The 12,497-nt window shown below is 42.2% G+C and overlaps 1 protein-coding gene across 1 annotated transcript in view; it reads right to left on the bottom strand.

Moving 5' to 3' along the window:
* Positions 1 to 12,497, bottom strand: part of IGSF5 (immunoglobulin superfamily member 5) — a 41,696-nt gene that overhangs the window by 10,069 nt on the left and 19,130 nt on the right. Inside the window, exons 5-6 of the mRNA XM_058523405.1 lie at positions 7,423 to 7,563; positions 2,971 to 2,995 (exon numbers count right to left, since the gene is read on the bottom strand). Of these exons, the coding sequence (XP_058379388.1) occupies positions 2,971 to 2,995; positions 7,423 to 7,563 (166 nt within the window). The remainder of the gene's footprint in view (positions 1 to 2,970; positions 2,996 to 7,422; positions 7,564 to 12,497) is intronic.

Below are 12,497 nucleotides of genomic sequence, written 5' to 3'. Positions count from 1 at the left end.
AAATCATCAAGGATATGTGCAAAGATTTACTTGAAAGGATGTCCATTCGTGAGCTATTTATAACAGCAAAAACTGCAAACAACCCAGGTGCCCAAGCATAGAGGACTAGTAAAACAAATGATGAAAAGTCTTGCCTGTAGAAATTATTATAGATGAGAACTCTCATGCACTGCTGGTGGAAGTATACACCTGCTGGTACAGGTACTCTGGGGAACCGTGTGGCAGTACCATATAAAACTGAACATATACCTACCCTATGACCCAGCTTTCGTGGTAGCTATATACCCAATGGAATACAAAACAGGAATGAGTACTTGTGTACATGTCACCAAAAGACACCCATGAGAATGCTTAGTGCAGTAGTATTCATAAGGGCTCCAACCTGAAAACTATCCAAATGCCCATTTAAAGTAAAATGGAAAAATGAATTGCCTATGTGCCCAGAACGTAGTATTATATCATAATAAACCATGTACATCGACATTCAACAATATGGATCTATCTCACAGTGTGAGGCTCAAGAAGGCGGATGCAAACGAGTACACATGATATGACCCCATTTATGTAAAGTTTACATGAATCTAATCTGTTAGATTAGATTCTAACAGATTAGATGTGGGGATAGTTGTCAGAAGATGTGACCTTTGAGGAAGGGGCAGGTGATGATTTGACAGGGGACTGAGGGAGGTTTTGGGGTGCTAGGGTGTTCTAGTCCTGCATGTCAGCAGCCAAGGGCCAGGCACATATGCTTTCAGAAAATGAATCAAGCTACACACCTACGATTCATGTACTTTCTGCCCTTATATTTCAATAAAATATTTCATTAAGCAAATGAAGCAAAATGTTGCAGGCAAATATCTGTTAACAGAAATACACTTCAGAATAGTGTCAAGTGAAGAGAAAAAGCTACAAAATAATGTTGATGATAATGCAAATCTCACAAAATGCATATGAGTGTGTATCTCTTGTGTCTGTGTGAACACACACGCATGTAAGTATACACACTTAGATGACAATGATTACTTCTGAATAACAGAATTACAGGTGATTTTAAAACCATTTCTTATACTTTATTTTTAATTTTTTCTATAATAAACACGCATTGATTCTACAGGGAAAAGTATATAGGTTCTTCCAACGCAGAAGAATTCTGCAGGCAGCTGGAGTCAGCACTGTTGGTGCAGTGGGAGTGGAAAGTAGGTGAGATACGGGGGTCCCAGTGAGTCACCCCGTCTTTCCTCCCTGGGCCTAATGCACTTGGATCTAAGTGTGAGAGCTACACACGGACAGGAGACCAGGTCCTGAGCAGGACTGCCTGGGTCACAGTCTGACCCGTCCACTTTCTAGACGGGAGATGCTGGCTCCCAACCTAGCCTCTCTGTACCCTGCAGTTTCCTCATCTGCAGACTCATAAAATCATTGTGAAGATTAGGTGAGAGAACAACCCCTCCCAGGTGTAGAACAGCACCTGGCAGGTATGCTAAGCGTTCAGTGTATGCCAGCTCTCATTGTCACTACCACTGTCGTGATTATTATCCCTGCTGTTATTATTACTATTCTCTCCCATTGCCCTGAATAGCTGTTGATCACTGTGCCATGTTTTGAAATCACCTAAGATCCCAGAGAAGAGAAATGAAAGCTGTTACATGGTCAATAGTGAACAGAAGGATGCAGACTGCCATCCTGCCCGTGACAGCGATGGAGAGAAATGCCGGAGTCATTATCGAGTCAGCTCTCCTTCGTCTCCTCTTGCCTTAAGTCAGGCCCCAGAGGAGGTGTATTTTCAGATTCCCGCTTGGTGGGGTCCTCAGGGAGAGCACAGCCACCTCTCTCAAAACCACGTTATCACCAGGGAGCAAGCAGGGCCAGAGGGAGAAAGGGCAGGATCTGTTATGCGGTAATTACACGCATCTTCATTCTCCACGTGTAGCCGAAAGATATTTTAAAATTGCAACGTTTCAAAAATCAAAATTATCTAATAAAATTCTGAAACTCAATGCGGTTTCGTTATAACACCCCCAACAAAACCACTGCTGTCTAAAAATCCCTCCCCTTAGTGCACTTATGATTCGGTAAATATTGCAGACATTTAAACTGATTTACTGTACTATTGTGAGTCTTTGACATAGTTACCTTAAAAGTGCTTGCAGCTACTTCTGGACAGCCATGGGAATGGCAGGAATTTTTCTGTCCCCTCCCCTGTCAGTGGTACAAGCAGTGAATGCTGCCTAATTTGTCTGCCTGCTCAATTTCACGTGCCTTAAGCCATCTGGCTGGTCTCACTGTTCTCCACCGCCCCAGAAATGTCAGCAGGACCTTGCCTGGTTCTTTAACATCCTTGAAATGCTCCTCAGGTCCCTAGCCCTGACTCAAAGCAGGAAGGCCAAGAGTCAGAGTGCAGAATGTCCTCTTGTGGAAAGAGTTGCAAATGCCAGACACCAAGTAGAAAATCTGCTCCATTTTCCTAAGTGAGTCGTAGGCAGTAGCAGCCCACCTATTTTATTCTACAATTAATGTTGCCCTATGAGCTTGTGATTGGCATACATGTTTTTCAGAGTGGTCCATTTTCAGTACCACTGAAATTTTGATTAACATAATCCTAAAATCCCACAGTTGGGTGTGTGTGTGTGTGTGTGTGTGTGTTGTTCGGGTTTTTTTTGTTGTTTTTGTGTGTGTGTGTGTGTGTGTGTGTGTGAGGAAGATCAACCCTGAGCTAACGTCCATGCCAATCCTCCCCTTTTTGCTGAGGAAGACTGGCCCTGGGCTAACATCCATGCCCATCTTCCTCCACTTTATGTTGGACGCCGCCACAGCATGGCCTGACAAGAGGTGCATCGGTGCGCGCCTGGGGTCTGAACCCAGCAGCCGGACGTGCGCACTTAACCACGACGCTACAGGACCAGCCCCACTGTTTGGTTTTTCTATTCATTTACTTTTGTTTTTGGAAAATTGATGTGATTTCAAGCTTACCTTATTTCACTTTGATAACTAGATTCTGCAAAAAAAAAAAAAAGAACAAAATCACATTAGCAAAATCAGGATAGTTATCCTGAAAATAAAATCTCATAGATTTTTATAGACTCCGTGATTTTAATACTGACATTATTGAATATCTGCGACCCAGTAGGTATTATTAAGCTTCCTCACACCCAGTTATCAAAGAAAGTAGAATTCACTATCAACTATCACAAATATAAATAACCCCTAGGCACCTGAAATATAGTAGGTCCCTAATAAGTACTTAGTGAACACTGCATTTGATTAGCAAGATTATAAAGACTCCATTCTCCATGAAGAGATGCTCTGCATTCCCAATCCCCACTGTCATTCATTCAGTACTTACCATGTGACAGCATCTGGCCAGCACTGTGCAGTATTATTTCATTTAATCATTACAACAACCCAAAAGGTAGGTCTTATGTTAGTGTTCTCATATTTTTAACAGACTGGATGCTATTATACTAGTATAACCATATTTTTAACAGATAAAGAATTATACTGCTTAAGCACTATAGTTCTTTGAATTCTAAGATACATTTTCAATCACCATGTACCAATGGTATCAATTCATACAGTTGCGTCCACCCCAAAAGCTGTCATTAAATTGCTAATGTTTTTAATCAATGGATTCTCGGACGAGAGGAAATATAGAATTTGAAAATAGGGAGTAACAGAGCCACACACCAGTCGCTGGCCATCTGTCTCGAAACCCAGCGTTCTTTGCAACTATGCTTTCCTGGTGGATCGTCTACTCGTCAAGCTTTATTGAGATCTAAAAAATATTCATTTTCCTTATTTTTTAGATAATGCTATCGCTTATTTTCAGTTGTAATAACATCTGCCGATTCACACTCCAGATTGAACCTCGGGCAATCTTATTTGAATTGGAAGAGAGAGATCATCTGGTCCCCCTCTGGTAATAGGCGATGTTGCTAGCGTTCCCATAAGGGCCAGGCTGCAAGAGACGGCCTCTCGGTCCCTCTGCTCTAGAAGATGCGATCCCAAGTCCTCCAGGCCATGCTGAGTGGGGTCCCAGCCGTCCTCAGTCAGTCTGGAGTTAACCAGTTGGAGCACTGAGAATTCTCCAGGCACTAGCAAAGGAGAGTGCCAGAAAATACTTTTGAAAAAACTAATTGTTTAATATTATAAGCATGTAAATAATTATCGTGGGGAAATCCAGGACTTCGCCGGATCCTTTTTCTTATTTATTTTTTTTATTGAGGTCACATTGATTTATGACATTATATAAATTTCAGGTGTGCATCATTATCTTTCGACTTCTGTACAGACTGCATCATGTACATCACCAAAAGTCTAGCTGCCATGCGTCACTGTACACATGTGCCCCTTTACCCTTTTTGCCCTCCCCCCACCCCCTTTCCCCTCTGATAACCACCAATCTGTTCTCTGTATCTATGTGTTTGTTGTTGTTTTATCTTCCACATATGAGTGAGATCATACAGTATTTGGCCTTCTCTGTCTGATTTATTTCACTTAGCGTAGTACCCTCAAGGTCCATCCATGCTGTCGCAAATGGCAAGATATCATCTTTTTTATGGCTGAGTAGTATTCCATCGTATGTATATACACCACACATCTTCTTTATCTATTCATCCATTGATGGACACTTAGGTTGTTTCCAAGTCTTGGCTACTGTGAATGATGCTGCAATGAACATAAGAGTGCAAATATCTTTACACATTCATATTTTTGTGTTCTTTGGATAAATACCCAGCAGTGGAATAGCTGGATCATATGGTAGTTCTATTCTTAATTTTTTGAGGAATCTCCATACTGTTTTCCATAGTGACTGCACCAGTTTGCATTCCCGCTAGTAGTGTATGAGGGTTCCCTTTTCTCCACATCCTCTTCAACACTCGTTATTTCTTCTCTTGTTAATTATAGCCATTCTGATGGGTGTGAGGTGATATCTCATTGTAGTTTTTATTTGTATTTCCCTAATAATTAGTGATGTAGAACATCTTTTCATGTACCTGTTGGTCCTCTGTAGATCTTCTTTGGAAAAATACCTGTTCAGATCCTTTGCCCATTTTTTAATTGGGTTGCTTTTTTCTTTGTTGTTGAGATTTATGAGTTCTTTATATAGTTTGGATATTAACCACTTATCATATATGGTTTGCAAATATCTTCTCCCAATTGTTAGGTTGTCTTTTTGTTTTGTTGATGGTTTCCTCTGTGTGAAGCTTTTTAGTTTGGTGTAGTCCCATTTATTTATTTTTTCTTTTGCTTCCCTTGCCTGGTGAGACATGGCATTTGAAAAGATGCTGCTAAGACCGACGTTGAAGAGCACACCATCTATGTTTTCTTCTAGGAGTTTTGGTTTCAGGTCTTACATTAAAGTCTTTAAACCATTTTCAGTTAATTTTTGTATATGGTGTAAGATAATAATCTACTGTCTTTCTTTTGCACATGGCTGTCCAGTTTTCCCACCACCATTTATTGAAGAGACTTTCCTTTCTCCACTGTGTGTTCTTGGCTCCTTTGTTGAAGATCAGCTATCTGTAGGTGTGTGGGTTTATTTCTGGGATTCTAATTCTGTTCCATTGATCTATGTGTGTGTTTTTGTGCCAGTGCCATGCTGTTTTGATTCCTATAGCTTTGCAGTATATTTTGAAGTCAGGGGATGTGATATCTCCAGCTTTGTTCTTTTTTCTCAGGATTCCTTTGACTATTCAGGGTCTTTTGTTGTTCCATATAAATTTTAGGATTCTTTGTTCTGTTTCTGTGAAAAATGTCCTTGGGACTTGGATCCTTTACATTTATGTCAAGGTGAAGTGTCCACTTGGAATTACACTTAGTGGGAGCAGGCATTGTAAGTAGGTTGTCACAGGCCCTGTTCAAAGCCCTTACCTGGAGCTGTTATGAACTAGGAGAATAAAAACAAATTTCTCTTACATGGCTTTTCATCTCAAAGTTAAAAAAAGGATAAAATCTAGGACAGATCACAGAACAATTTAATATATCCATTTATTTAATTCTCGTACCCAATCTACAGGGTAGGACTTATTCCCATTTTGTGAATGAGGAAGCTAAGAATCAGGGAATCACCCTTCTGCACATCCTCCAGGGGCCACCAACATCACAAACCTTACCAAGCTCTTGTGGAACAGAGAAAAACCTAAGAGAAGCAGAAGTCCAAATAACCAGAGTGTTCCCCAACTACACCTCAATAGCTAGCGTTGAAAATAATCATCTGAAGGCACTGAACAATCCTAGTCACTTCTGAATAAATTCAAGTTATCCAATAGTTTTAATTTAAAATCCAGTGTATTTTATTTGAGTAATCCATCTGTGCCATATAGAGTAACTCCCAAGCAAAAACAAATTCCCCTCAAATCTGGGTCAACAGGAGTTTGCTACTTTTCATTTTCTATTTCATAAGGAATAAATTTATATCACAGAATTAATTCTTCAATCACAAACCGAATCCATGCAGGAGTTAAGACTAGACCATTAGCCTGGTTAAGGCTAGACCATCTCCCTAAGAGAGATATTCCGTGTAGAAGAGTTAGTTAACACAGTGCCCGGCACACACACAAAAACTGCTCATCGAATGGCACTTAGTGTTAATAAAATTAAAAATGCAATTAAATTGACACGCTGCCTAACATCAAAACTGATTTTCAGAAAAATAATTCAACTGTAGAAAATATTCAAATAGGAGTAGGTAAAGGTTTTATGAGAGAAAGAAAGATAAGGATGGACACACATACTCAGCACTTGGAAAGTCCTGAGCTGTCCACATGGCAAAGATCCTTTTGTTTCTGAAGTCACACACTGCCAAACTCTACAAGCCCACCCTCACGTGGATGAGCCCACCCCCACGTTGAGCCTGACCCCAAACAAGGTCACTGCATTCATATATCTTGGAGTATCTCAGGAGACCTCATTCAGAAGAAATGCATAACTATTTTTATTAATTTTATTTTACTATTTTGATTAACAGAAGACCTTACATTTCTCTCTGCCACTACATCACCGTTCACCTACCAAAGGAGATTTGGAATTATACAAAAGAGGAAATAATCTTTTAATGTGCTCAGATAGGTAGGTATTATTCTAGAAAAAACATAGCATCTGAGTGACAGATGACACAGCCTTGTGTCCTTGCAAATAAGCACAAAAATCAATCAAATAGTCAGTGTCTTTTATGAGAAAGGTGTTGCCTCAAAACAATCTCAAAAGTGTGAAGATCTGTCTTCCTAGAGGGATTGTGTCAGGCCCCAAAGGAGTGGCTTCTCTTCTTTGGAAAGTCCCTTCCCTCTCTGTGAATTTCACACATTTCCTTTCAAGGACACCGATAGCCAATGTATCTTTTGAAAGAGCTGATGAGCTAATGAACTTTGACAGCTTGTACTGAAAGTTCAAAAATATGTACAAATCTATATAAAAAAAAATTACCTTTTTTCTCTCTCCCGGAGACACAACAGCAGCAGAATATTATAATCAGAACAATTATCAGGATCAAAAGCAATGACAATGAGACTGCGAGTAGAACTATGGCCCAGGTGGGCAATGATGCACCTGCTTTATCAACACTGCCTATAAGGTCAAAAGGAGGAAAAGAAATATTTTAGTGATATTTGCCATTATCTAGGGGATGCAATCACTGATTCTGCCACACTATCAATTAGATTATGTTTTTCAATAATATTATAACTATTCAGCCTGCTATAGCTAGATGTCCTAGGCCAACTTCCCTTCAGTGTGCTTAAATACTCAACACTCTACAGTACCTTCCACAATATTTATTTTGTCAATAAATACCTGCTTAGTAACACAGTCCAAGTGCTAGTTGGTTAACGCTTCTAACATTCCTGAGTGGTAGATAAGGCTGGGCTGGGTGACAACTCCCTGGGATTGGGGTAGTAATTACCATGTTCCACATCCTTTATTTAGTCAAGAAATGCTTATTGATCAGCTACTGCTGGACAAGACTGGAAGACTAACGTCTGGCGCTCTCTTCCACATCCCCACCCTTCGAGAGTCCAGAGCCCGAAGGAATAGGGACAAATTGGGGAAGAGTCACTCACAAAGGAACTTATCGCAAGGCCTTCGCTCCAGTGCCATCCATACCCCACCCGCAGAATTCATTTCTCATCGAGTAATTGCTCTCTCCATGGCTTTTCAGGGGCCACCTTCACTAATGCCTAGTTTGCCCTCTTGTTTAATCCAGTAGTCATGGAGTCGGAAGAGAGAAAGGATAAGGTAAGGAAGGGCAAGCAGGAAATGAAGGAGAGGCAGGGTGAGACGGAAAGAGAGAAAAAGCCATTATGACTTTTTATAGCCATGTCTTAGCCAGAGCTGTCAATACACTTCACGCGGTTATCTAAATTCAAATTTAAATTAATTAACACTATATACAATTAAATACTCAGTGCCTCGGTCGCACTGGCCACGTTTCAAAGGCTCAGTTACCACAGGTTAGAACATTGCCTTCATCGCAGAAAGTCCTGTTGGACAGCGCCGCCTGGTCATGGGCTTGTGGGAACTGCATGGATGTTCCAAAAAGCCCTTATGGGCGTTTCACTTCCCCTACTGAACAACAGGGAAGTCAAACCATGTTTAAGTTGATCTGTTTACGTGTGAATTGCTATTCAATAAAGTCCGTCACTCAACCTTGAGTGCTTGGGTGATATCTCAGTGTAAATGCATGCTATTTTATTAAATGCCAGTCATTAGAAAATAAAACAACAGACTTCCTATGCAGGAAGATAAAGTTTGCTTTTACATCAGTGGCCTTCCAGCACTTTGGAACCACAGGTGAGTTATTAGCGGAAAAGCAGCTCTTGGATGTTCTTACTTAGAGTTTTCCTTGAAATCGTAGTTTGCTATTCCTGTGTCAAAGTTAAATGCTCAGAATAAGTTTTAGGAGTGGTTAGAGATGGTCACTAATGCTCTGGCGTCTACAATCATCAACCACCTTGATGCTGACTCATGGAAAAGCAAGGATCCAACTGCAGAATAATCCACAGACTTATCTCAAGAACATTGCTTTGAAGAATTATATAATACAAAATGATATTTGTCTTCTGCCCTTTGTGCAAAGCTTCTCTGCATTACCTGTGATAGTTTTAAAAGTTTTCTTTTTTTTTTTTAACATCTCACATTCATTGCCATCTTAAATGTCTATGAAATTGACTGCTGTGGCTTCCATTTCTTCTTACACACTTGCTACTATCTAATCTAGCCTTAGTCCCCTCAAGGTCAAGGACTATGTCTTATTCTCCCTATGCCCCAAGCATCTGGCACATATTGGGCACCTTGAATGGATGGATGGATGGAAGAACAGGTGGATGGAGGGATGGAAGGATGGATGGCTGGAGAGATGGAGAGATGGATGGAGGGATGGATGGGTGGATGGACGGATGGACGGATGGATGGATGGATGGAGGGATGGAGGGATGGATGGAGGGATGGGTGGAGGGATAGATGGAGGGATGGAAGAACAGGTGGATGGGTGGATGGAGGGATGGATGGAGGGATGGATGGAGGGATGGATGGAGGGAGGGAAGAACAGGTGGATGGGTGGATGGAGGGATGGATGGAGGGATGGATGGAGGGATGGATGGAGGGAGGGAAGAACAGGTGGATGGGTGGATGGAGGGATGGATGGAGGGATGGATGGAGGGAGGGATGGATGGAGGGATGGATGAACGGATGGATTTCCATATTACCCACCATTTTTCTGAGATGAACTGGGACAGATAGAGATAGGAAAAGAATTCCCAAAAAAAGGTGGAAGGGGGAGGGGACAGGATTATACCTTTCCTATGCCACCCTTCCCCAGCCCCAGAATTGGAGCTTTAAAACAAGCCAATCCCTTCACACCCAGAGAGCAATACAGCTTATCCTTTTGCTGCACAGACAGCAGAATCCCAAGCACCACCTGGAATGCCTGCTGTGCACGCAGATTCTGAACTCACCTCCAGTGCAGCCCAGTCAGGTATCTGGGATGGCTCCCCAGGTAATTCCGATGCAGGTGGGTGGTGACCCACACTCTGAGAATTCCTAGTGTTCAGCCAAAATGTAAACACTGCCCAAGCAACCTGCCACCTTACAGGATGCTCCCATACTCTCCCTCTCACAGATGTGATAATAAAATTATGAAGTCCAGAACTGCATTTATGATATTCACAATCTGGAGTTTAGAGTCAAACCACCATATGGAAGCTTCATGGCTGACAAAGAGCTTTGGGCTTCACGTCAATGGAACTAGTGAAATCTCATGGCCACCGCTGACTTGGGCTCCCTTTGGCCTCTGGCTCACTCATCCGTAACAATTCTTGCCCCACCAGGCTGTTCAGAGACTCAAGAGATACACGTGAACACGCTGAGAACACCATAAGGCACAATGCCCATGTTCGAGATTGCTGTGGTCATCCTAAATTCAGTCTGATGAGCTCTTTTACAACCAAAGTTTGCAGATATTAGAAGTTTTCATAATAAGGGAGCCAGCTGGCGTGAAACATTAGGGTCTGGCTCCGGATTCAAGAGATAGGCTTGAAATTCTTACTGGCGTAAGTCAACACACTTGTTGACTTACTCAAATACTCCCTATCAAAGCGTTTTCCTCCCCTGCTGGAGAAAACTGTCGACGTGCCAAGTTCTGTCAACCAAGTCACGACATAGCACCCTTTCCTCTGATCTAGCACAGAGACAGCCGCTTATTCTTGGGGACGACCTGTTTAAAGGAAGGGAAGGGCCACCTTGCTGGGGTTGGCAACTGAATCAAGGACACAAGCAGGTGATATTGTGACCTCACTCACTCTCATGTCTGTAATTCAACCATCAAGGTCAGCTAAGTGACGCCTGCATCAGTCAAAAGCCCCCAACTCTCACCAAACGGCACCTGATATCAGGAACCACATGGCTCTTTCTTTCGTTTCCTATTTGCTGTGACTCCACTCCACTGGGGGTTGAATCTCCCATGGAGTCTCCCACCTAGGAGAGACTTACACTCCCCCTCTACTCCAGCAGAGACCAAAGTAAAGCATGATTGGTGCTGGAGCTACATCGAAGAACCTTTCTTATTTTCCCAATAATTTTTGATTTATCGTCTCTTACATATATATGTATACACACATGCAGATATAGCATGGATATTTTGTTTAGGATGAGGCTAATTTTTTAAATGAGTCCATTCATAGTGGATTGAAAGAAAAATAAATGATAGTCATAGATCAATAAATCAAAAGTCTTGAGAGGAGACAGAAAACACAGAACCTTGGAACGATCTCATCCATAATCCAACCCCTTCATCGTGCAGATAAGACACTCGGGACGAAGAGACTCAGTAAATTGGACAAGGATACTCAGAATAGAAAAACCCCAGCCCTCTGACTCTTGTCTTTCCATCCTGCCATGTTGTGTCTTCCATTTGCAATAATCCTTCTGAGAAAGACACAGCCCGAGTCTTAGAGGAAGTAGAGAGTCTAGGCAGACGCTGATCCCTGACTTGTGCCTTAGTGGAGGGTGTGGCGTGATGATAAGGTGAGTGGCAGATTTGCTGGAGAGCATGCGTATACTACACCTGCGTAACCCACAGTGACTAAGGATTACCTCCAAGTTCAACACCGCTTGCCTTCCTCCCTACATTCCTTCACACAACTGTGTGCACGTTAGGGCTGCGTTACTGAATTTACCGTATAACTTTAATCTCAGCTTCGAGAGTGTCCTTTGCCCGTCTGCAAAGAAAAGGAAAATAATGTTCCCCAGATGCTCTCACAGGAATGCTCAGAGTTTTAAAAGGGCACATAGAATTTCTCGAAACCAACTGGATTAATACAAAATGTCACCACTCATATGTGCAAAACAGGCTCCTGCGCTGACCAGAAGGGACACAGGAGATCTCTGAATCAATATAACAAATGATAACAATCGCTCACTCTCCTGTCCTGTGAGCTCTGGGGCAGGGACTGTCCTAAGTGCTTTAGATGTTTTAACTCACTTCCTTCTCACACCAATAACAACCCTATAAGGTAGGTATTATTATTATGACAGTTTTACAGATGAGAAAACTGAGGCAGGGTCAGCCCCCTGGCCTAGCGGTTAAGTGCACGCGCTCCGCTGCTGGCGGCCCGGGTTCAGATCCCAGGGGCGCACTGACGCACCGCTTCTCCGGCCATGCTGAGGCCGCGTCCCACATACAGCAACTAGAAGGATGTGCAGCTCTGGCATACAACTATCTACTGGCGCTTTGGGGAAAAAAATAAAAATAAAATTATAGAAAGATTTGCTTGCTATAAATGGGGGAGGTGGGTACATGGACTGCATAATCTTAAAAAAAAAAAGGAAAAGAAAACTGAGGCACAGAGAGGTTAAGTAACTCGCTCAAAGTCACACAGCAAGTAAGTAGGCAAGCTGGGATCTGAGTCCAGGCTGTCTGGTGCCCAAGCTTGTGTGGATAGTAACACCTCATGAGGCTGGATCAGGAAGTGGGGCCTTTGAGATTTTCCAGTTCGGTAACTTCCAAT

Source organism: Diceros bicornis, chromosome 27, assembly GCF_020826845.1.
Source record: "Diceros bicornis minor isolate mBicDic1 chromosome 27, mDicBic1.mat.cur, whole genome shotgun sequence".
Classification (NCBI taxonomy): domain Eukaryota; kingdom Metazoa; phylum Chordata; class Mammalia; order Perissodactyla; family Rhinocerotidae; genus Diceros; species Diceros bicornis.
The sequence above is the reverse complement of the archived record's forward strand: the minus strand, read 5'-3'. Positions and strand labels throughout refer to the sequence as shown.